This window comes from Microtus oregoni, unplaced genomic scaffold, assembly GCF_018167655.1.
Source record: "Microtus oregoni isolate MIOR12 unplaced genomic scaffold, Mior012 000002F_ref0000024, whole genome shotgun sequence".
In the NCBI taxonomy this organism is placed as follows: domain Eukaryota; kingdom Metazoa; phylum Chordata; class Mammalia; order Rodentia; family Cricetidae; genus Microtus; species Microtus oregoni.
Window position 1 is genome coordinate 61276011 of NW_024543061.1, and position 22734 is coordinate 61298744.

A 22734-nucleotide genomic window follows, 5' to 3' on the forward strand; every position below is an offset into this window, starting at 1 on the left:
TGCAACTATAGGAATCGTTAGCATGAAGCACAAGGACCTGAGGGCCAGCGCACGGGCCTTCTATAGCTCCCTGAACACCTCCCAGGCAAACTGGGAGACAGCCTTGGGTGGGCCTCACGGCAGCAACCCTGCCCAGTTTTAACAGACCTGTTCTCTACCCATCTTACTCATACTTTTGACTCTTGTTCTTCGTCCTTACACTGTCTCATGTTTTCCCTCCTCATCCTAAAGGCGACTCTAGGGCTGGAGGTGTGGCTCCGTGCCTTGCTTAGCAAGTGCCAGGACCTGGATTTGATCTCCAGCACCACAAAAAAATAATCGAAATAAAACCCACTCCATATAATACCCTCAGTCTTATTTCTTCAACAACAACAACCCAAATTGGTGCTCACACCCAACCTGGAGACCCAGCATGGCACAAAGCAGTGGCTTTGAGATCTCAGTTCTACACAACAGCTCAATCTGTTCTCCCTTGTGGATCCTAGTTCCTCAAAGGCTTCACTCACAAATCCTTGGGAGATCAAACCAAGAAAACAGGCCCAGTGCTCAGGGTGATCACCAAGACCCCCAATCTGGTAACGCTTACCAGGCACGATAAAGTGGACCACAGCTCGATGGTTCCAGGAGAAACCTTGCGGCCAGCACAGCTTTGGCTCTGGATCCTGGACACTGAGTATATGTCTGCGGCGACGATGTGGGTTCCAGACCAAGCCTTGCAGGTTCCGGGTTTCTGTGTCCTCTCCGCCAATGCTGTCACCTCCCCGCCAGCCTCGAGTGGACACGTACTCGGAGAGGCGCACCAGGCGCTGGCCTTCCAGCAGTTCAAGCTCCAGGAGGTAGCGCCCTCCTCGCAGCCGGTCCTGGCGCTTCTCCACGTTCACGATGCGCTGCAGCTGGTATCTCCTGAGGTACAGAGGACCGCCCTCGTGAGCAGAGGGTGTGTGGTCAAAGCCTGCAGGCTCAGTTGTCAGATCCTAGTTTTGACTTTGCTCTGCCATTGCTTAGCTGTAGAGGCTCATACAAGATACACAGCTGCCCTGAGACTCCCTCCTTCATCTTCAAATGAGGAGTGATTTTCAAGGCCTTTTATAGCTCTAAGACTCAATATAAGGGATCTTGTGACAGATTCCTTGGGAAATTGACCCATATTAAGAAAAAAAAAACAAGGTGGGCAGTGGTGACGCATGCCTTTTAACCCAGCACTCGGGAGGCAGAGGCTGGTGGATCTCTGTGAGTTCGAGGCCAGCCTGGTCTACAGAGAGAGAGTTCTAGGACAGCCAGGGCTACAAAGAGAAACCCTGTCTCAAAACAAAACAAAACAAAACAAAAAACCAACAACAAAAACAAACAAACAAATAAATACAGGATCCAGGGACTTGAAAGATAGCTCAGTGGTAAAGAGTGTTTGCCGTTCTTTCAGAGAACCTGAGTTGGGTTTCCGGCACACATATCAGCTGGCTGACAATCATCCAGCTCCAGGGGATCTGACAAGTGGGCATCTACATTCACACAAGCACAAGGCCCTCCTCCCAACAACCCCCATAGACACACACTAAAAGGAAATCTTGGATCAGGAGAGATGACTCAGTGGTTAAGACTACTGGCTACTCTTCCAAAGGACCTGTGCTGGATTCCAGCACCCACATGACAACTCATAAGATCTGTAAAACCAGCCACAGGGGACCAAACACCCTCTTCTGGATTCTGCAGGCACTGTACACATGTGGTGCACAGACGTACGTGCAGGCAAAAGAACCATAAACATAAAATAAAAATAAGGGTAACACGCCTTTTTAAATGAATCCTAAAAACAAAACAGAAAAAAAGGCAGGCAGTGGTGGCACTGGGAGGCAGAGGCCTGCGGATCTCTCTGAGTTCAAGGTCAACCTGGTCTACAAGAGCTAGTTTCAGGACAGACTCCAAAGCTATAGAGAAACCTTGTCTCGAAAATAAACAAAACGAAACAGGATTCGTCTATTTGTTGCCTCCAAGAACACACCTCTCCATTAAATAAAGACACTACCTTAGGGTGAAAGGAGGGCAAAGGTGTTCCAAACAAATGACTTAGAAAACAGGTGTTGCTATAATATCTAAAAACATAAACTTCAAACCAAAATAGTCAGAAGAGACAAAAAGCCACTTCATACTGATTAAAGGGAAAACCCACCAGGAGGCTGCTACAATTTTAAGCACACTCACCCAACACTGGGTACCTGAAACAGCCCAGAGCTGTCCACCAGTGACTGAGCCTGGAAATAAGCCAGGCACTTCCAGCCAATGGGCCAGCAACAAAGGCAGTGAAACGCACCTTGTCTAGGGAACAGTGTCTGCTGGAAGCGAGAACTACACGTGCAGAAGAATAAAACGAAGCCCACATGTCTCTCCACTCAAAAATCAACTCAAACATTTCTGTTTAGCATCAGAACTGGTGGCACCGCTAGAGAAAACACCCAGGTAATGAGTGCTCTGGGCAAAGGCTGTCTGAACGAGCCTCAAAGCACAGGCAACAAAAAGGCAAAATGAACAATTAAGGCTCTGTCAAACTAGAGCAAGCACCAGCTCTGCCTGTCTCCCCGCCCCCACCACCACCGCTGGAATTACAGGCACAGAATGCTGAGCTAGGCTGTTATGTGGGAATTTGAACTCAGGCCCTAAAGTTTTCATGGTAAATGTTCTTACCCACTGAGCGAGCTATCTCTCTCTCTCTGGAAACAAAGAGATACCTTTTAAAAGATAGTAAAATAAACACTGAGGCATGACCTATATTCCAGGTCCATGCAGGCTCAAGGCTTCATCTTAAAACAAAACAAAATAAAAAAACACCAAAAGCCAGGTATATGTCTATAAGTCCAGACTTTGGGAGACAGCAACAAGAGTTCTGCTTGTGAGTCCAAGGCTAGCTTCATCCAAATAGTAAGTTCCATACAAAAACAAAAAGTCAGGCATGGTAGCACATCTGTAATCCTAGCACTTAGAAAGAGGGCACAGGAGGGCCACCAAAACCAACCAAAGAACAACAAAAACAAACCAAGGCTGATCTAGGCAACACAGTGAGATGCTATGTCAAACAATAACAACAAACCCTAAACCAAACAAGATCAAAGGGGGGGGGGCAGGAGGTAGATGGCCTAGAAAGATGGCTCGGTGGTTCACAGCACTTGTTCTTCCAGAGGACCCGGGTTTGCTTCCCAGTGCCCACAGGGTGGCTCACAACCATAACTGACTCCAGTTCAAGAGGATCTAGCACCCTCTTCTGGCCTCTTAGGGCACCAGGAATACACACAATGTGCTCACAAATATGCAGACAAAATACTCATACATATAAGATAAAATAAATAAATTTTTAAAAAATGGTTAACAAGTATGTGAAAAAATATTCAGTATTGTTAATCATCAGAATAAGATCAAAATGATACCATTTCATCCCAGCATGATTGACAGCTGTCAAGATGACTAAAATAAAATGAACGATGCAGATAGACCACTGGTGACCCTCTCACATGCTGGTGGAAGCGTAAGTTAGTGTAGCTTACTAAAGAAAACAGTCACGGAGGCTCCTCAAAAAACTACAACTACGCCGGGCGGTGGTGGTGCACGCCTTTAATCCCAGCACTCGGGAGGCAGAGGCAGGCGGATCTCTGTGAGTTCGAGACCAGCCTGGTCTACAAGAGCTAGTTCCAGGACAGGCTCCAAAACCACAGAGAAACCCTGTCTCAAAAAACCAAAAAAAAAAAAAAAAAACCAAAAAAAAAAAAACTACAACTACAGCTCCCATCTGATCCAGCTACCCCACTACCCAAAGGAACTGAAATTGGTCTGTTAAAGGCTTCTGCCCTCATGTGTGCACGGCAGCTCTCGTTACAATCGTTAGAATGTTGAACCAAAGTGTTTACCATAACTGAATGAGTAAACAGCATTGATTTATATAAAAGATGGAATAGTATCTAGCTATAAAGAGCAGAATCCTTCCACAGCAACATGGATGGAATGGTAGGACAAATAACTCAGGCACAGAAAGACAAATACCACATGTCCTCATTTATACGTAGAAGCAAAAAAGCTACCCACAGAAGCATAGAGTAGAACAGTGGTTACCCAAGCCTGGGGAGAAAGGGGGCAGAATAGAGGTGAGACAGTCGTGGGTATAGGATGCACTTGGACAGGTGGGCTAGCTCTGTTTCATAGCACACTAAAATAACCATGGTGGGAGAGAACCGTTGAAAAATAACTAGCTAGGAAAATACTTTCCTCTCCTCTCCTTTCCCTGTCCTCAAGCCTTGAGACACAGGTCTGGAACCCCAGCTCCTCTGGAGGCTGAGGCAAGAGGATCTCAAGTTCCAGGCTGAGCTATACCACAAATTCAACGCCAGCCTTAGTAACTCATTAGGACCCTATTTCAAAAAGAAAGAAAAGGAAGGGCTGGGGACATAGCTTAGTATACAAGTGGGTATGGGTACAGGAACCCAAGCTAACGCAAGGGAATGGAAATGCCCAGGAGTTATTAGACACTAGTGAACGCTGAACTCTGATGTGAAGTGTAAACATGTAAAGCCAGCACGTTTGCACACGCCAGCATACTGAGTTTAATAGCCTGCGACTTTTCTCTGAGAATTTTTTTTTTTTTTTTTGATTTCCGAGACAGGGTTTCTCCATAGCTTTTGGTTCCTGTCCTGGAACTAGCTCTTGTAGACCAGGCTGGCCTCGAACTCACAGAGATCGGCCTGCCTCTGCCTCCCGAGTGCTGGGATTAAAGGCGTGCGCCACCACCGCCCGGCTTCTCTGAGAATCTTGATTGATTAAACAAATGAACGTATGAAGTAAGAGAGGGTATAACAGAGGGGGAGGAAAAGGGAGGTGAGGGACAGCAGGGCTCTAGCCACGCCCTCTCAGCTCCATCTGAGGCTGTGACTTACGTTTTCAGCCTGCTTTGCTTCTCTGTTCCCAAGCTCCCTCTCAGAGGGCAGATGCCAGTCTACCAAGCCTTGCTAGTCCTCAGCTCCAGTCAGGGTGAAGCCGCGCAACCTTCTCATACCCCAGAATACCAGCAAAGGTTTGCTACTCCTGCAGCAGGAACCCTGCTTTCAGCCCGCAGGTCGTGGCTCCCCAAGGGCAGCGGCTGCTGTCTACCCTCACCCCAGCCCCAGGGGAGCCCTTTACCTTACCCCCGGGTCCTCTGGCTGAGCTTTCTCAGGAAGACCCGTGTGACTTCCAGGGCCTCCTGCTCTGGAAGCAGCAGGTTGCCTGATGTGTTACAGCTCAGATCAATCCAGTCAGTCCTCAGGGCTTGGAAGTCGAGGTTCTGAGCACTGAAGGTCTGGTCCCAGTTCACCACTGGGTCAAACACAGGTACATATTCAAACGCCTCGCTCATGTCTTCCTCCTCTTCTTCCCCCTCTTCCTCTTCCTCCACTTCTCCTTCCTGGCCTGCCGCTACCACTACTTCCTTCTCCCCATGCCAGCCCCTGCTAGGAGCGGGAGCCTGGGGCTCCAGCCTGTCAGCCCGCCTCTGCTCAGCAATAAAAGATTCCACTTGATTCAGCCACTGAGACTGCTCCAGAGTCTTCCCGGGACTGTCCGCAGTGGATCGGGCTCTTGGAATGAGAGGTAGGTTCTTCGAGATCCCCTTGTCAGAATGAGACACATCTTGGTTGGGCACAGGGCTACTTTTCCCCTTCCTTTTCTCTGGCTGCTGGTCCAGGATGTCACTTGCCCTTGTTGGAAAGGGAGGTGTAGAGTTGTGTTTGGGAAAAGGCACCAGTGGGCCGCTCTGCGGATGAGCCAAGAGTTTTCTAAGGTGGTAGTCAGTGATGCCCAGCCCCGGGGTGGAAGTAGTCTGTGGTTTCCTCCCTAGAGTCCCAGCGTCCTCGTCTCGGGAGGCGGGGATCTCCTCTGCTACATCTTCATACTGGGATTCTTCTAGAAGGCCATCCTCAAAACCTGTCAAGAATCAGTCCTCATTTCAGGAGGTTTCTATTCTTCCCAAGAGACACAAGCAGCAGATGTTACATATGTGACAATAGCAAGGGGGTCCAGGTGGGGGTCGTTTGCTGGGTGGCCCCGCACAAGTTACTCCACCTCCATCACCCCAGTTTTGCTATGTACATGAAGGCTGATGGGCAGTATGGAGGTGTGCATGCCTGTAATCACAACACTTGGAAGGTAGAGACAGGAGGATTGTAGCAAAGTTGAGTCTAGCCTGGTCTACACAGCAAGTTCCAGGCTATCCTGAATGCCAGCATGAGAGTTTGTCTTAAAAAAAAAAAAAGCACATATGCAAATAAATAAAAGTTTAAAACAAACAAACCCCAACCTCTTAAAGGTTGTGGGCCGAGTGATATAAAACACCTCAAGCACCAGCACCATTTAGGACTCAACAAGTGACCTCAGTCATCCCTGGTCCCTCTTGAAGGAAGGCCACAGCAACACAGGGTCTCTCTAGAGCATGCTTCCCTGGATTGTGATGAGGGATTGATCAGGAGGATTTGCATGCTAAGCTCCTCCTCCCTGGATTGTGATGAGGGACTGATCAGGAGGATTTGCATGCCAAACTCCCCGTGCAAGGCTATATTAGAATGTTCCCTAGAAAGAGACCACCACCACCTGCAGCTAGGTGCGCCCTGGCAGCCTTAGCCACATTCGCCTCTGTACCTGGCTGCTCCAGGCCCTCTTTCTCTGGCTTGTCTATCTTGATATACTCCTGGAAGCTGGACCTGTAGGAGGAAGAGACATGTGTACACACACCAGACTCCTTACAGGTTCCACCTGGGCACGAGTGGAGAAAGGAGCTAGGACTGTTCTGCGAGGGTACATCCACTCAGGTGCACGTGAGGGGTGCCCAGAACTCCTCAGTGTGAAGGGGCCCCTCCAGCCTAGGCAGTCTCCTGACTTCTACAGAGCCCCCAAAAGAACCTCCACTTTTCCCATTCAGCACCACACACCTGTCCTGGTCGTAGGCACTTTCATGGTAGAAGCATTTATTGTGGGTCTCCATGTGGCTCAAACGGGTATAGTCATTGGGATAAACAAAGGACAGATGAACCTGAAAGCAGAGGAGACATGAGTGTGTGAGGGGGAGAATCCTGGGGAGGAACCAGCCTAGAATGAGCCGCACTGGATGGGGAAGGGCTGCTACGGAGTTGAACGTCACATCCAACTATGCAGTCCAGACTCCAGCGTTCTCAGGCCTGATCTTTTGGGTTCCCTGGGCCATCTGTCTCCCTTAGTTGTCACCAAGACCATTCCCTCTTCCTTTTGCCACCCGATCCCCTCCTTCCATTCTGGAGCCTGTCTTTACCCACTAACTCTCTCAGCACTGAGCCCTTCCTACACTCCATTCCCTTTGCCCCTTAAACACAGCCTGAGCTCACCACCACCAAGAATGTCCTCAATCATGGCCCACACTCCCTGGCCTGACCATGACTCTTGACCACTTCCTTCTTGCCTCCGGTCCTCCATCTTCATCTCTAAGTGGTTCCCGTTCTTTCTGCTCCTCCACTCTCCACACAGATAAAGCTACCACCCCCATCTAGTACATTATCTCAAGCATCTTGTCAGTGAGTTTAAAATGTCACTGGCTACCCAGTTGCTGGACTGAGCAGACAGGACAGGGTTTGTGTGGCCCTTGGAGCAGAGTCACCAGGCTAAAGAACTGGGGGAGAGACAGATTTGAAGGCAGGGCATCTATCTGCAGGTTCTACAGGACAGTCCACCCTAGTGAGCACATCCAGGAATGAGAGACCACCCTGTCTGCTGGCTTGGGCACAGGAGGCACAGAGTCAGCTTTAGCCCATCTCCCATCCCCTGCACCCCAGCCACAGGCAGCAAGCCTTCCCCCTGTGCTCCCTGGTCTAGGGGCACGACTTACAAAGCGGAGGCCTTGATAGCGCTGTAGCGGAAGCCCGTCTACCAGGTAGCTGGGTTTGTAGGGACAATCAGGCAGGACATGGCGCAGATGGGACTTGGGGATCAGAGGCACTGAGAACAGAAGGGAAGAAGATTGGAGTGTGTGTAGAAGTGAGAGCACAAATATCTTAGGATCTCAAAGGCTTCTGGGTGGGAGAGACCTGATGTCTTCCACCAGAGCAGCCTCCAACTGTGGTCATGGTGACAACTGTGGTGCCAATCCATGTCTATCAGCTGAGTCTGCCGCAATGAGGCTGCCACTACTCTTCAGTGGTGGGGGCAGGGACGGCACAATTGGGTAACTGTCCAGTGACACTCCAAGGGGCCATGAGGCTCCACCTCAGCACACTCCCAACACCTCGATTTCCTCCCTTCCTCCCACGGGCCAGCTTTCGCTATTCTTTGGTTTCGTTTTTCTGAGACAGGGTCTGCCATGGTCACAAGCTCAGGATCTTCCTGCCTCATCCTCCTGACTGCTGGGACTGTAGAAAGGTGACACATTTGGCCGCCACTTTCTATGTCAAAGGGAAGAAACGGGGAACACTGTCAGCTTTTAAGATGTGAACACGACCAGCTGGGGGTGTGCTCCGTGGCAGGGTACATGATCACTTCAGCTCAAGGTCCCAGATTCCGTCCTCAGCATCAAATCAAAAGACTGAACTATTCCACAGGCCGGCATTTGTGGCCAGAGAGGACTGTGCGGGGACATCTGGACTCTCATTCCATTTCTGGTCTGGGGTAGGGGTTAGACAATCCCTCTATGATTTGTAGAATCATAAATCAGACAGAACTACTCCTGCAATTTTGGTCTGTATGCTATGTTTTACACTTCAAAGGGGAAAAGATTTTGTGATTTTGGGTCAACGATAGAATAGACAGGTCTCCTGCATCTTGTCCATCAACAGAGAGAACCCAGCTCATGCAGACCCTCACCAAGGACTTACCTCGATAGAGGGTGTCCCGAGGGTCAGGCCGCAGCATGTCAGCTGATGGCTGCTCATCCCTGGGAGGAGTGTTGGAGGAGCTTACGTGACTGGCTGCTGTCTGTGGGATGTGGCCCACCTCATCCATCCTTAGGGTGGTCTCATCTGTGCCCAGGGAGAAGAGAACAGAAGAAGCTGTTGGACCTCACAGAATCGAGTGTGCTTTGATGGACAGGTGGAGGAGCTCAGGCACAGCTTCTGCATTCCTGCAGGTAAAGTCTAAGCTGTGCCGGAGCCCCTGCCTAAACCCTTGCCCTTGGATGCCCCAAAACTTGTGGGTTTAGCTGGCTCCCTGTGAACCTGCTTCACCTCATGGCCAGAGCATATCATGATTTTGCATAGACTAGAAAAAGACACCTTTCCTCCTCAAAATTCTTTACTGATGTGGGAAGTCCTTCTGTATATGTGTTGCTTTTATTAGTTGATGAATAAAGGTGTTTTAGCCAATGGCTTAACAGAGTAAAGCCAGGCAGGAAATCTGAACAGAGATATATAGAGAAAGTAGGTGGAGTCAAAGAGACACCATGTAGGTGTCAAAGGAAAAATATGCCAGAACATTACCAGTAAGCTACAGCCTCATGGCTGTAGTGATATTTCATTTGTATTTTAATAAATAAAGCTTGCCTGAAGATTAGAGTAAAACAGCTCCCCAGTCAGCCTGACTGACCAGGCAGTGGTGACATACACCTTTAATCCCAGTAGCCACACTAGTTTGCCATAGAAACCAGGTGGTAGTGGTGCATGCCTTTAATCCCCTGCCCTAGAGAGGAATATAAAATGGGAAGAGACAGCTCTCACACACAGTCTCATTCTGAGATTTCTGGAGGCAGGATCACCATTTCAGACTAAAGTAGAGGTAAGAGTCAGTGGCTGGCTGTTTTGATTTTCTGACCTTCAGGTGCCCAAAAGTTTGGCAAAAATTTCCACATAAAGCCTGAGAAAGCTTTAAAAAAAAGAAAAAAAAAGAATTCTAGACAAACATGGTGGCACACAACTTTAATCCCAGCACTTGGGAGGCAGAAGCAGGTGAATCTCTGTGAATTCAAGGGCAGCCTGGTCTACAGAGTAAGATCCAGGACAGCCAGGGCTACAGAGAAATACTGTCTCAAAAAAGGCACATAAAAGTGAAAAATACACAATCTAGATTATAGCTGGGTGGTGGTGGCGCACGCCTTTAATCCCAGCACTCAGGAGGCAGAGGCAGGCAGATCTCTGTGAGTTCAAGGCCAGCCTGGTCTACAAAGGGAGTTCCAGGACAGGCTCCAAAGCTACAGAGAAAACCTGTCTCGAAAAACCAAAAAAAAGAAAAAAAAGAAAAGAATCTAGATTATATATCTTATTGTGTTTTCTTTGAATTTTTCACTATCAATGAGCTGACTACAGAGAGACATTTCATTGTACAGGCTGCTAATCTAAACCAACATATATATTTTTTAAAGGTATATTGACTTCAAAATTTAAATCTAAGGACATGTTAGTTTGGAAAACAGGTTCTGCTTTTGTTTCTACAGAGGATAAAAAGCTGTGGATTCCTTACCAACTAACTAATATGGTTTGATCAAACAAGACCCCCTGAAGCGATGGCCCAGTTGGTCCAACATCCATGACAGCTTCAGGACTGCTGAATAAGGTGGATCAACCACACAGGATACCTGATAAAAGACCTGATTTACAGCACCCCCAATTAACAAAAAGCAGTTTGGAAAAAACAACAACCAAATTTCAAAAATGATTTTTTATAAACATTTGTTTTCATTTAAAGGAGGTTGATTATAAATGGTTAATAGTCACAGTCAAGATCATCCTAAAGAAATAAAAAGTTTACATTGAATGAATACTTTACATTGGTATGGTCTTTGATTTACTGATACAAATTTAAGGACAATTTTGTTTTATGTATATTAATACTCTAAGGTATTATGTTTATATAGCTCATTTGAAAATGTAATATATAATTAAAATTATGGATTAATAGATAGTCATCTATAATAGTCAAACTGTAGTCGTGTTAGGCTTTCTAGCTGTCAGAGATATATTTCAGATGGATAGGTATTCTTTAAACCTTTCTAAGACCTACAGAATATGGCATTTAAAATGTTTTAAGAACTTAGACTTTTCTCAACAGTAAGACATGTCTGCTTCTGGCAGTACCAATTACTTTAGAGAGGCTGATGGGCACTAAAGAAACTCATTATAGAATTTGCCTTCAATGTGACAAGGCTAGTTGTTTGGGCAAGAAACCACTCTTGCCTGAGGCTTGAACCCACGACTCTGACATTAAGAGTCTCAAGCTCTACCAACTGAGCTATACTTATTGTATCGTTTTGTTTTAGGTTTAGAACCCTCTTATTTAGACAAAAGGGGGAGGTGTTGTAGCCTTGGTTCATACAACAATAATGCACTCAGTCACGCACCTAGTGATGCCAGTGGGCAATTCCTGAAACAGCATGGCTTGGGTTCAAGACTTTTGTATGCTATAAGATGGTGTTTTTAAGGTGCATGTGAAATTTGATGCTCTTATAGACACATAACAGACCAATGATAGGAAACAGGAATGCCAGCATTTTGAAAGTTGTTAAGTGAATTTTGGCTTAGAATTAGAAATTTCCAAAATGACCCTTAACATAACTTCTAGTTTGTATCACTTATATATGCTGAAAGCAGGGCTCTCAGCATTGGTGATTATAAAATTAAAATATTGACCAAGGGGCTGAGGATATACCTCAGTGAGTAAGCATGTCTGCTTCACAAACATGATTTTGAATCTCAGAATCCACATAAAAGCTGGGCATCGCCTGTAGCCCCAGTGTTGTGGAACAAAAATAGGTAGTTCCCAGGGACTCAATCGCCAGCCAGCCTGGCCAAACAGTAGCTTCAGTTCCACTGAGAGACCCTGTCTTCCGGGAATCAAGTGGGAGCAATAGAGCAAGACAGCTGACACCTTCTCTGGCACACACACACTTACAATATTGATTACTTGAAAAAAAAAAACCTGGAAGATGTTCCCTATTCTACAACATCAAATATTCAGCCAAAGTTTAATCTTTCTAAATAAGTGTTTTTGGTTCTTGAGACAGGGTCTCACCATGTAGCCCTGACTATTCTTTACCTCGCTATATAAACCAGGATGGCCTTAAACTCACAGAGATCTGCCTACCTCTGACTCTTGAGTGCTGAGATTAAAGGCATATGCCACTACATCTGGCCCAAGACTTATTTTTACTTTTATTTATATGTTTGTATGTCTGTCCATGTGAATCCATGCCATATGGGCATATGCCTGGGAAGGCCAGAAGAGGGCATCCCATTTCTTGGCTCTGGTGTGACAGTTAACTGTGCCTGACCTGATATGCATGCTGAGAACTAAACTCAGTCTCTGAGGAGCAGTAAGTGCTTTGTTTTGTTTTGTTTTTCAAGATAGGGTTTCTCTGTGTAACAGTCTTGACTGTCCTGGAACCTGCTTTGTAGACCACGCTGGCCTCGAACTCACAAAGACCCACCTGCCTCTGCCTTGAGTGCTGGGATTAAAGGCATGTGCGAACACCACCTGCTGAAGATGTTACTTTTAACTTTTTTCTGAACTGGGGGTGAAAACCAGGGTATTGTACATGCTAGGCAAGTGTTCTACTACCAAGTCACAACCCAGCTCTGACATTTATTATTATTATTATTTTATTATTATTATTGTGGTGGTGGCTTTTTTCCTGAAACTCACTCTGGAGACCAGGTTGGCCTTGAATTTAGAGATCTGTGTGCCTCGGATTCCCAAATGCTGGGATTAAAGATGTGCGCCACTACCACCTGGCTCAACATTTTTATTTGTTTTCTTTTTTTTTTTCTTGAGCCAGAGGCTTGATGTGTAGTGCATGTTGGCCTTGAACTCAAGATCCTTGAACTCAAGCTTCCTGAGTGCTGAGATTATAGGGTGTACCACCAAGCATAGTCATTTTTACTTTTTAGTGGGGCCTTGGAGTACCAGTCATGCCGAGACAATGAAAAACAGTGAAAAGAACCAAAAAGTTCACATTCTGCAAATTTAAAGAAGACGACAGTTTTGAGCTGGGCTGTGGGGGCGCACACCTTTAATCTCAGCACTCAGGAGTCAGAGGCAGGTGAATCTCTGAGTTCGAGGCCACTGAGTTCCAGGACAGCGAGAGCTACACAAAGAAACTCTATCTTGGGAAAAAAAAATAAGTAGATGATAATTTCTCTTTGTGGTCTTGACTGAGTAAGAGCCATAGTACAAAAAGACTGGCTCTATTTGTCAACCTTTTTTTAAAATAACATACTTTTTTTTTGAAACAGGGTTTCTCTGTGTAACATTCCTGGCTTCCTGGAGCTCGCTCTGTGGTGGTGCCACTCAGCATCAGCTAAAGAGACTGCACGATTGCTGTTTGGCTGAAGAAGCTGCGGGATGGAGTTCCGGTTTCTGGTTGAGTGGAGACCGCCCCACTTCCTCCGTTAGATTTAGTACTTAAAAATGAAATCATTTGTACAGCGGTCTCTGGATTTACTGACTTGTTTCCCTTTGTCCTCAAAATATAAATGGTCTGAGATGGCTTGGGAAAGGGAATAAGATAAATAAACTTATTTTAAAAAAAATAACAGAGCCTACACATTTCAAAGTATCAGTATGAGTGAAATGGCTGAGCAGGATGTTCTAGCTAGTCTCCAGAGAAGGGGAAAGAACAAAATCACAGGTGAGTTTGGGAACATTTTCTGCTTACTTTGTAGTGAAGGTATTAATGCTTTTATAAATATAAAATGCAAATTTAAATACTAAAAGTCAAGACAAAAGGATATGATTTTACATTGTAAGTTAATCATTAAGAGATTATAAAAATAAAAAGAGTATTGTAGAAATTATATTTGCTATATAAATAAGGACATACACAAAGTTTTAATATAGATTATAGTATAATTTGATAAAAATTTTTGCTTTGCTTATTACAAGTTAAAAATCACCCTTTTAGATTCTAAACTATCTAGCCATGAGGAAATAGTAAAGGCCTCTCCTCCTCTGCTTAGTTAAATTTTGTTTACTTGCTCCTGGATCTGTGATCATTGGATTTTATGATTACAATTATTGTATGATTTTAGGATGTGTTTATTCATGTTGGGAAAATAGTCACATATTAGATATTTTTGAAATGCAAACATAGATTAATATTGTAAGATATGAAAATAAACTATGTGGCCCTGGGAAGAGAGAGATATACACATATTCTCTCCTGTAGGTGGCCTCCCAAGTACAGTGATAAATAATATATTCCTAGAGGCTCAGAAAAAGATTCAAATTGCTGTCTGGTGCAGCTTCTTTATATCACCTGCTACATCCACTTTTCTCAAAGTCCTGACCTCTGCTGGAGCTGGTACCCAGCAGCTCTGGAGACCAGGCTGGCTTCAAACTCACAGAGCTCCTCCTGCCTCTGCCTCTGCCTCCTGAGTGCTGGGATTAAAGTCATGTGCCACTACCACATGTATTTTTAATTATAAATACATGTTTAATTATAGTAGAATTACATTGCTTTCTCCCTTCCTGTTTCTCCCTTCAGGCCCTCCCAAGACCTCCACTTTCAAATTGATACCCTCTTTGTCTTTGATTATTATTGTAACATTCATATATACACATACATATGTATATGTATGCACAAATAAACACGTGCAACATGCCGAGTCTGCCGTCCATCACCCGTCAACCTCAAGTGAGCCCCATGGTCCCAGGGTCCCTTGTAGTTTTATTCAAAATGATAGGCATGGGTGGGCAAGGGCATTTTTCAGAGATGAGGGCTCTAGCAGGTTCTCTTTGTATTATTCCTTTTTCTTTTTTTATATTTAATTTTTTTAGATACACATATATTGTACTCTGAACATATTTCTCGCTCTATGTCTATCTTTAAGTTTCCATATGATAGCCTTGAATATGTGACCCTCCTGCCGCAGCCTCCCTAGTGCAGGCAGATCTTGGAGTTCCAGGACTGCCAAGGCTACACAGAGAGAACCCTGTTTCAAAAACCCAAACCAACAAATCTGAAACTACCACATCTGTGTCTAGCACGTTCTTAAACAAACTTCTGACCCTAGAGAGTAAAGGCCCCCTAACTGAAAGGTGCCTCGAACTTTTATTCTCTCTGGACCTTCTTCATACACGTGTTCTAAGTAGCAGAACTTCTCTCCGCCCCTCCAACCTCACCCTGGGCCACATCCTCCTGAATGGAGTGGCATGTGCTTCCAGGCAGGCAGAGCCTACTTACTTGTGAAGAGGGACAAGGAGGGGGAGTCAATGATGGTGAACTTGGCTCCAGGGTCATTCCGTCTCCACTAGAATTAGAGGAAGGGCACAGACGTTGGAGGACACTGGATTTGGGACAGCGTTCAAGAGCTATGGGGAAGGGAATGCTGGGAAAGGCGTGTGGGGTGCGGGGAGGAGGGGGATAGGAGGATGGGATGATGAAGTCACTCACCGCAATCTCCACGTGATCGGTGCCCTCATCATTCTGTTTGTGCAGCACCTCAAAGTAGTACCTGAGAGAGGCTGATAAGCTGGCAGAAGGAGACAGGAAAGGACTTCTCCTCAGCTGGTCCCCTCGTCCACCTCTCCCACCTATAAGCTCTCTGATTCTCTTTTCTCTTCCCAAGAGCTTGTCCTTTAACTACCCCCCATGCACCCCTGACAGCTGACCTTGGCTTTCTTTCTGTAAAGCCAAATATAAGTAGTTCACAAGTCAGTTGGGGGACCCAGTGAAATAGAACTTAGGGAGCAGCTGCTGTACAGGAGAGCCACAAGAGGCTTTGACTGACCCTCCGTGGCTGTCAGGAAGAGGCCCCATAATCTTTAGTAATTTGCCCAACGTCACCAGGTAGTAAGCAGTGCTGGAATTTGGATCAGGCAGCCTTGCTTTAGGGTCCACGCCCATCACTGAGAGAACTCAGAATGCTCACACTAGTGCTGGCACAAAGCAAGGGCTGTTTGCAAGCTAGGTCTGCTCAGCCTGTGGCTGTGCCAGCCACCAGGTGGCGGGCTGAAGCTGCACTAGATTCAGAGTCCACTGATTTATCCAGATCACTTCACAGGCATCCTTCCAGTTCCCTGTCCGGATCCCTCTCTTAAGTCCCAGAGCAACCACGAGGCGGTCTTTATGTGTGAGAGCATTTCAAGGTCTGGAGAAAATGGGAAGGCAAGGACGGGAAGAAAGGAGACCTTGAGTGCCACTCAATGTCTGTGTGGCTTCTTCCATCAGTCACAAAGCTTCCCTGGGCTTGAGTGGCCTCATCTAAAATGAAGAAGGCGGCTGCAGAGATAGCTTACAAGAGTGAGCACTGCTCTTGCGGAGGACCAGTGTTCGGTTCCCAGCACCCACGTGGCGGCCTATGACCACCTGTAAAACCAGTTCCAGGGAAAACAAAACAAAACAATAACAACAACAACAACCAGTTCCAGATAATCCTTCTGTCCTCTGAGGGTGCCAGGGCCGCACATGGCACACCCATATGCATGTAGGCAAAACATACTCATTAAAAAAAAAAAACTATCCAGGAAGTGGTGGTGCACGTCTTTAATCCCAGCACTCGGGAGGCAGAGGCAGGCGGATCTCTGTGAGTTCGAGGCCAGCCTCGTCTATAAGAGTTAGTTCCAGGACAGGCTCCAAAGCTCCAGAGAAACTTTGTCTCGAAAAAAATAAAAAACAAACAAAACAACAACAACAAAAAAGAATCTAAAAAAAATTTATAAAATAAGGAAGGGCAGGGCAGACGGCTTCTGTGTAGGCAGACCATGTGGACGCTCGGGCACAGGAACCCTGAGCCACAAGCCGGTGGAGAGGGTGAGGAGAGGCCCTCCCAGCTTTCTCGTGCTGGTTGGCCTGGTACTGCAGTGACCCCTCCCCTACTCACCTCACTGGCTTGGAAATTTGACTCTGAAATTTCCCAAACTCTCCAGGGGCTGTCCATTCCTTTCCTGTCTAGAAGTGTGTGGAGAGGGGAGGGAAGAAGGGAGAGGGAAGGAGAGAAGACAGAGGAAAGGAAGAGGAGAGTTGAGAGAAACAAAAGCCGGAGTTAGGGAGGGCGGCTGGCCAATACACATCCGCCCCCACTTCCCATAGGCAAGCAGCCCAGCGGGAATCTTCAGCTTGGGGCTGAGGGGCAGCGGAACCCAAAAGATAGATGTGGCCGGATCCCCACTCCGCCCACATCTCACACGCCCTTTGCGGTATAGGGTGGCGCACCATGCGTGGCTTCTGTCCCTTCTTCAAGCGGGCAGTGCTAATGGCTAAGGAGGCCCCCAGTAGTCTCATGTACTACAAGACCGACTGCCCCCAGGGATCAGTGAGAATCAGGGGCTGAGCTGACCCTACCTTGCCCACACTGGCAAGCAGCTGAAGGCCCGAGACCTGGTCATCATGACTCAGCCAGAATTCAGCATTGTCATCAGCAGCGATGGCAAACTGGATCTTCCCTGGGCAATGGCAGAGTGTCTGGGTGAGTCAAGGAGAGCCCTGGCACCAGGGCTGAAAGCCTACATTATGCCTGGGCATTAATTCCCTTCACTCATGGCGCCTGGCTGCCCCCCACCTTTGCCTATGAGGGGACTCTACATTCTGGGGTAGCAATATGAAGATGGAGAAGGACTTATGGAGACCAGCCAGTTCCAGCTGCAAGAGAGAGAGAGGCGGCAGCCTGAAGCTATTGGGTAAGAGTTCACCATGCCTCAGTTTCCCCTCTCCCTTGATGATGGGCTAACAGGGACTCAGTGCGATGTGTTTCCTAGCTTGAACATATGTTTCTAGAACCTTCCTGAAGTACTCAAGAGCAGGAAGAAGGATGAGGCTTTGGGGCTGCCTCACCATCAGTAAAAGGGTGCAGGTAGCCAAATATGCGGAGACCATAGTTGGTCCACTTGGGGGACACAGCCAGCTTCCTCAGGGTTGTGCGGATCTATGTCGAGAAAGATGAACTGTTACTCAGAATCAGGAAGAAGAATTTAAGGGATTTGAATCGGAGCTACTCAAGACTGGTGGGAAGACCAGGAGGGGAACAGGAGATGAGAGGCCAGGGGTGTAGCACAGCGTGTGGCGTTCACTATAAATGTCAGGTCTCACTCAGTTCTTGGTCCGGGTGACCTCGTGCAATGCACAACTTGCACACCTGTACATGTTGGCCCTGGATAAATACCAAGAGAGCCTACACTGAATGCCAGGCTGCAGCAGCCTTGGGGAGGGAGAAGACAAGATATTCTAAACAGAGGATGAGGGGGCCCACGAGACCGAAGGAATAATAGAGATTGCCTTGGGCTGAGAAGGGGCAGGGAAGGAGGCAGGTGGGAGGGATGAGGTGGAGGGGGACACAGATGGTCTGGGATGGTGGGCAGACATCCCTGCAGGCACTTACGTGGGGGTACAGCGGGAAGTGCAGGTTCCTCCTGAGCTGCTGGATGGAGCTGCCACACCAGTCCTCAAACACATGCAGGTTGGCATGTCCCCGGAACTGTGCAGAGGAGAAGGGACAATGAGCGAGCAGCAGCGGCCTGTGCTCAGCCCTGGAGCAGACCAAGCAGGTGGGCACAGTGCTTCCTGTATATTCCATGGACGGCTTGGTTCCCAGCCCATGGTGCTTCTGGGAGATGGCAGAACCTTTAGGAGGTGGGGAATCTTGCAGGGCACAGTTAGGTCATTGGGTTGTGCCCCTGAAGGGGATATTGGGGTCCCGGCTATTTTGTCTTACTTGACTTTCCAGTCCTTTGCTACCATGATGTACTCAGCAGCCAGAAGCCCAAAGCAACTGGGCCAAGCAGCCTAGGACTGAACCTCTGAAACTGTGAGCCAAAGCAATCCTTCCCGCTTTACGAGTTGGTTATCTCAGACATGACAGAAAGCTAGCAACAGCCCGCTGGCCTGACTCGACAGATGGGTCAAGTATGCACACACGCCTGCAGATACACACAACACCTTCCTCATTCCTTCCAGGCAGGCAGGGAGCTGCCTTGCATTCCACAGGTATGGGCACAAGGAGCACAACAGGGACAAAATGGCAGAAGTGACAGAGGGAACTAGGAAGGGCTTGTGCCCGCCCTGCTCCCGCCCTCCCCCTTCCTCATGGAAGGCCCTGCAGCAGTCTGACAGGCAGGAAACTTTATATGCATAGTGGTCTTCACATTCTGGCTGGGGGAAGCAGCTGAGTAAGACTATGGTGACATCTGGGACCCCTCCGGGTCTTGCAGCACCAGGGCCTCCTGTAGCTCACAGGTTCCTGGCAGCACCGAGTTGGCAGAAAAAGAAGTGTCTGTCCTTTCTCTGTCCCTCTCTGCTGTGGCATTGGAAGGGGACAGGCCTAGACCTGGAGCAAAGGTTCTTGCCAAAGACAGGCCAGAGTCAACAGCCATACTCCAGGTGAGTGAGGGGCTATGTTTAGGAAGCGAAGAGAAGCAGGGATATGGTCCCAGCTGAGCCACAGTTTCAAATTACTCCAGTCCTTCGCTAAAGCTGAGCGCATTCCGCATGGCGCCTCATCCATACACACAAACAGGTCCTGCCCTGCCCCGCCACCCTAACTGGAGCGTGTCCGATCCAAAATCTGAGTCACTCTTGAGAAAAAAGTGGGCAGAAGTGGAGCAGGCACCCAGACCGAAGGACTCGTTTTGGGTCCTCCATGCAGTGATGCAGGATGAGGTGCTGGGAAGATGGCTCAGTTAGTACAACCTTGCCACAGGAGCACAAGCACTCCGTCCCCAGAAGTCTCTGAAAAGGCTGGTGAGAGCCTGGAATCCGAAGACGGGGAGGGGGAGACAGAGGATCCCAGGCTAATGAGATCTTATCTCAGAACTTGAGGTAGATGGTCCGGAAGAAGACGCTATAGGTTGTCTTCTGGCTCCCACGAGTACCAGCACACATGTACACCCCCAACACACAATTCTTAAAAAGGGGTATGTGGAAACAGGAATGCTGAAGGTCTACGTTAGGCTGCAATGACCAGCAAGGTTTCACGGACACGGTCCCACTGCTAGCCCCTGAAGACAGAGGCTAGCTTGTCCCTCTCTGACCTGGAAGCACACGAGCTGAGTCAACACTTGGGCAGTAGCCATCGCTCATAGGGATACAAGAAGGAGGCTGGGGTGGGCGAGAAAGTGTGTGGGCCGGTAGGTGGGAGGCGGGTTGAGACTTCGAGGAAGGGAAGAATGGGGACATTATGCTGCTTCTGAGGAAATTCCTCAAGTCCAGCTTCAAAGAATCAGTTGTCTACTCCAAGTGGTCTACTTTTTAGTCCTCCCCAAAAGACCTCCAGGTCAGAGAACTCTGGTCCCCCAAAGAGCAAGGGAACAGAGGGGGAACACAGCTACCAGAGAGGTCTGCAGTGTGAAGCCTGGAGCTAGGAGGCCAGGCTAGGCCTGAAAGCAGCTTGGCCTGAGGTGCTATGGAAGGCCAACAGGGCAGACCAAGAGTGAGTGAGATTATTTATTAGCCCTTTCTTTGGGGTACACCTCACCCAACATTTGGCGGAGTCTCAGACCTTTGTCCCCAACCTCTGACTGTGTGGGTGTCTTGGAGACCCACATTGACAACACCATCCAGAGTTTGTGTTACTCCATCGTAGGGACTCTGAACTAGCAAGGCTGTGGCACTCAGGCACAGCCCTGGCTGCGGCCCCTCTCCCTTGCCTAGCAAAGACAAAAGGCCGGGGAGGGGAGGGTTTCCTCATCCAAACAGTAGCAGTGATGGTTTGGAACCTGCATTTAGCTGTAAGGAAGAAAGTATCAATTGGATGGTCTCATTTAGAAGGGAGGACATCGGGGCTCAGGAAATGGCTCCCTGAGAGAACACACAGTAATTACCCCGTGGAGATGGAGGGGGCAGAAGGGAGTATTTAAGCAAGGGCTGTCCACGGCTTCCCCTTCCAGCTGTACCTCTGCCCGGCCTTCCGGGCTTGCCAGGCCAGCAGCATGGCATGTGGCCTATGAGGATGACAGAGTCTCTCCAGTACTGAGTCCTCTTACTGCCTCCAGGAAGGTTCTGGAACAGCTCGGCTGGTGTGATGGACCAAGTCACTCCGCAGCTGAACACTTGAGGTGACCACAGAATAAAACCTCACTGTGATCTTTATGACTGACCTGCCTTCCCAGCCCTCACCACACACCATACCCTCCCTGCCATACTTACCCACATCTAACTCCCAACCTTTGCCCCAAACCATCCAGCTCTCGACTTCCCACGCTCTCCCAAATACTGTTTCCTAATCAGGCCCCATGCTTTCTTCCCCACATGGCAGGCTCCTATCTATTCTTCAAGTTTTCTCAGATACTTCTGAGGCCCTCTTGGCCTGCCCTGGAAGAGCTAACAGCTCCCTCCGCCGTGTCCCACCATATCTGAATTATCTGAATGGACGGATGATCGTAGAAGCTGAATTCAGAGGAATAAATTCCGCCACTGAGTACCAGGTCACGTGTTCACCGTGCAATTAGCTGAAAGAGAGCAGAGTGCCGCTCAGGGGTGTAGTGCCTGGGGAGAAGACGGAGAGAGGGAGGGAGGAGGGGAGGAAGGGAGGGGAGCACTCAAATCAAAGACCAAGACTTCAGATGTGTAAAATGGTGCCACCCGTGTTTGGAGCTGTGGCAGAAGGACAGAGGGACAGGAGAGATCAGTTGCCGTGGCTGCAGGTACTGGCTGGCCCTTGCTGGAGCCACTGTTCTGTCAAAAGCCCAGCACACGTGGTGGGTGGGTCGGCTTGGAACCGGTGAGGCCTGACCTGACCTCAGTGTGCAGCCAATCACACTGGTTCCTACACACCGGGTTCCCGGGCAGCGTTGGGAACAATTTGATCTACTCCTCTCCACTTTTTCTAAGATAGTGCTGGGAATGGAATCTGGGGTCTCATGCCAGTGAGACAAACACTACCAATAAATTACACTCCTAACCTCTGACAGTGCTCCCTGTGGAACAAAGGGGCTCCCGATGCTAGAAAGAAAAGGGCCATTCTGGAGCTTGAGGAAGGCTGGAGGCCATTCTGTGGAGCCTGATGGGTGGAGCTTCCCCACTCACACAGGTTCATAAGGAACCGGCATGATAGAGGTGTGTCACCAAGTGACCAAAGTGAGGAAGAGGTGAGAGAAACTGCAGTGATGGTGCTCTGGGCTTGGAAACCAGAGAGCCCAACCCACAGCCAAGCTCATACAAGCGTTCACAGCGGCACTAGTCAAGGTGGCCCCAGATCAGCAACAATCTGTCTGCCAATAGAGGAAGAGAAAAAAAAAAGGCGAATAGCTCTCCCTGTCTCCATCCTCCCAGGAACTTCTGCTCCGTGACAGCCAAGCAGAGGGAGGAGCCACTGTGTCGGCCCAAGCCAAGGAAGAAGACCAGCAGATGACTAAGTGATGGACAGCTGTGCCCTGCAAGCCAGGGAGCTGGTGCTGCCATCTAGAATGTTCCCCTCGGTGGTCTAGAACTCATATGGCCACTACATCACCAAAGGCCACTTTGGTAGGACCAAGACAGTCTCTGAGGGTGTCTTGGACCCTGTAACATTGTTCTTAGTTACAAGCGTGACACATGAACAATAACTCATCCCTTCTGCGGGCTCAGCCAGAGAAGTCTTAAGGTATGGCTTTTCCATGAGATGCCATCCTACACCACTACAAAATGTCGTACTACCTTGTGGCTGAACTCTGCAAACCTCATATGGGTGACAGAAGTCAGACCCATCGGGACTCATCTCGTGATTCCATTTCTATGCTGTATCTGGGACAGCCAAATGTAGAGCCAGGAAGTAAACAACTTTTCTCTTACAGAGGACATGGGTTCAGTTCCCGGCACTCACCTATAACTCCAGATCTGGAGATATGACACCCTCTTCTGTCCTCTAT

At 48.2% G+C, this 22734-nt stretch overlaps 1 protein-coding gene across 1 annotated transcript in view; it reads right to left on the bottom strand.

Annotated features, from left to right (window-relative positions):
- The window catches only part of B4galnt3 (beta-1,4-N-acetyl-galactosaminyltransferase 3), a 107074-nt gene that overhangs the window by 7553 nt on the left and 76787 nt on the right, over positions 1-22734 (bottom strand). Inside the window, exons 4-15 of the mRNA XM_041640694.1 lie at positions 18273-18368; positions 17729-17819; positions 17240-17340; positions 16779-16846; positions 15350-15428; positions 15140-15206; positions 8847-8990; positions 7865-7974; positions 6939-7039; positions 6649-6710; positions 5163-5937; positions 587-903 (exon numbers count right to left, since the gene is read on the bottom strand). Of these exons, the coding sequence (XP_041496628.1) occupies positions 587-903; positions 5163-5937; positions 6649-6710; positions 6939-7039; positions 7865-7974; positions 8847-8990; positions 15140-15206; positions 15350-15428; positions 16779-16846; positions 17240-17340; positions 17729-17819; positions 18273-18368 (2011 nt within the window). The remainder of the gene's footprint in view (positions 1-586; positions 904-5162; positions 5938-6648; positions 6711-6938; positions 7040-7864; positions 7975-8846; positions 8991-15139; positions 15207-15349; positions 15429-16778; positions 16847-17239; positions 17341-17728; positions 17820-18272; positions 18369-22734) is intronic.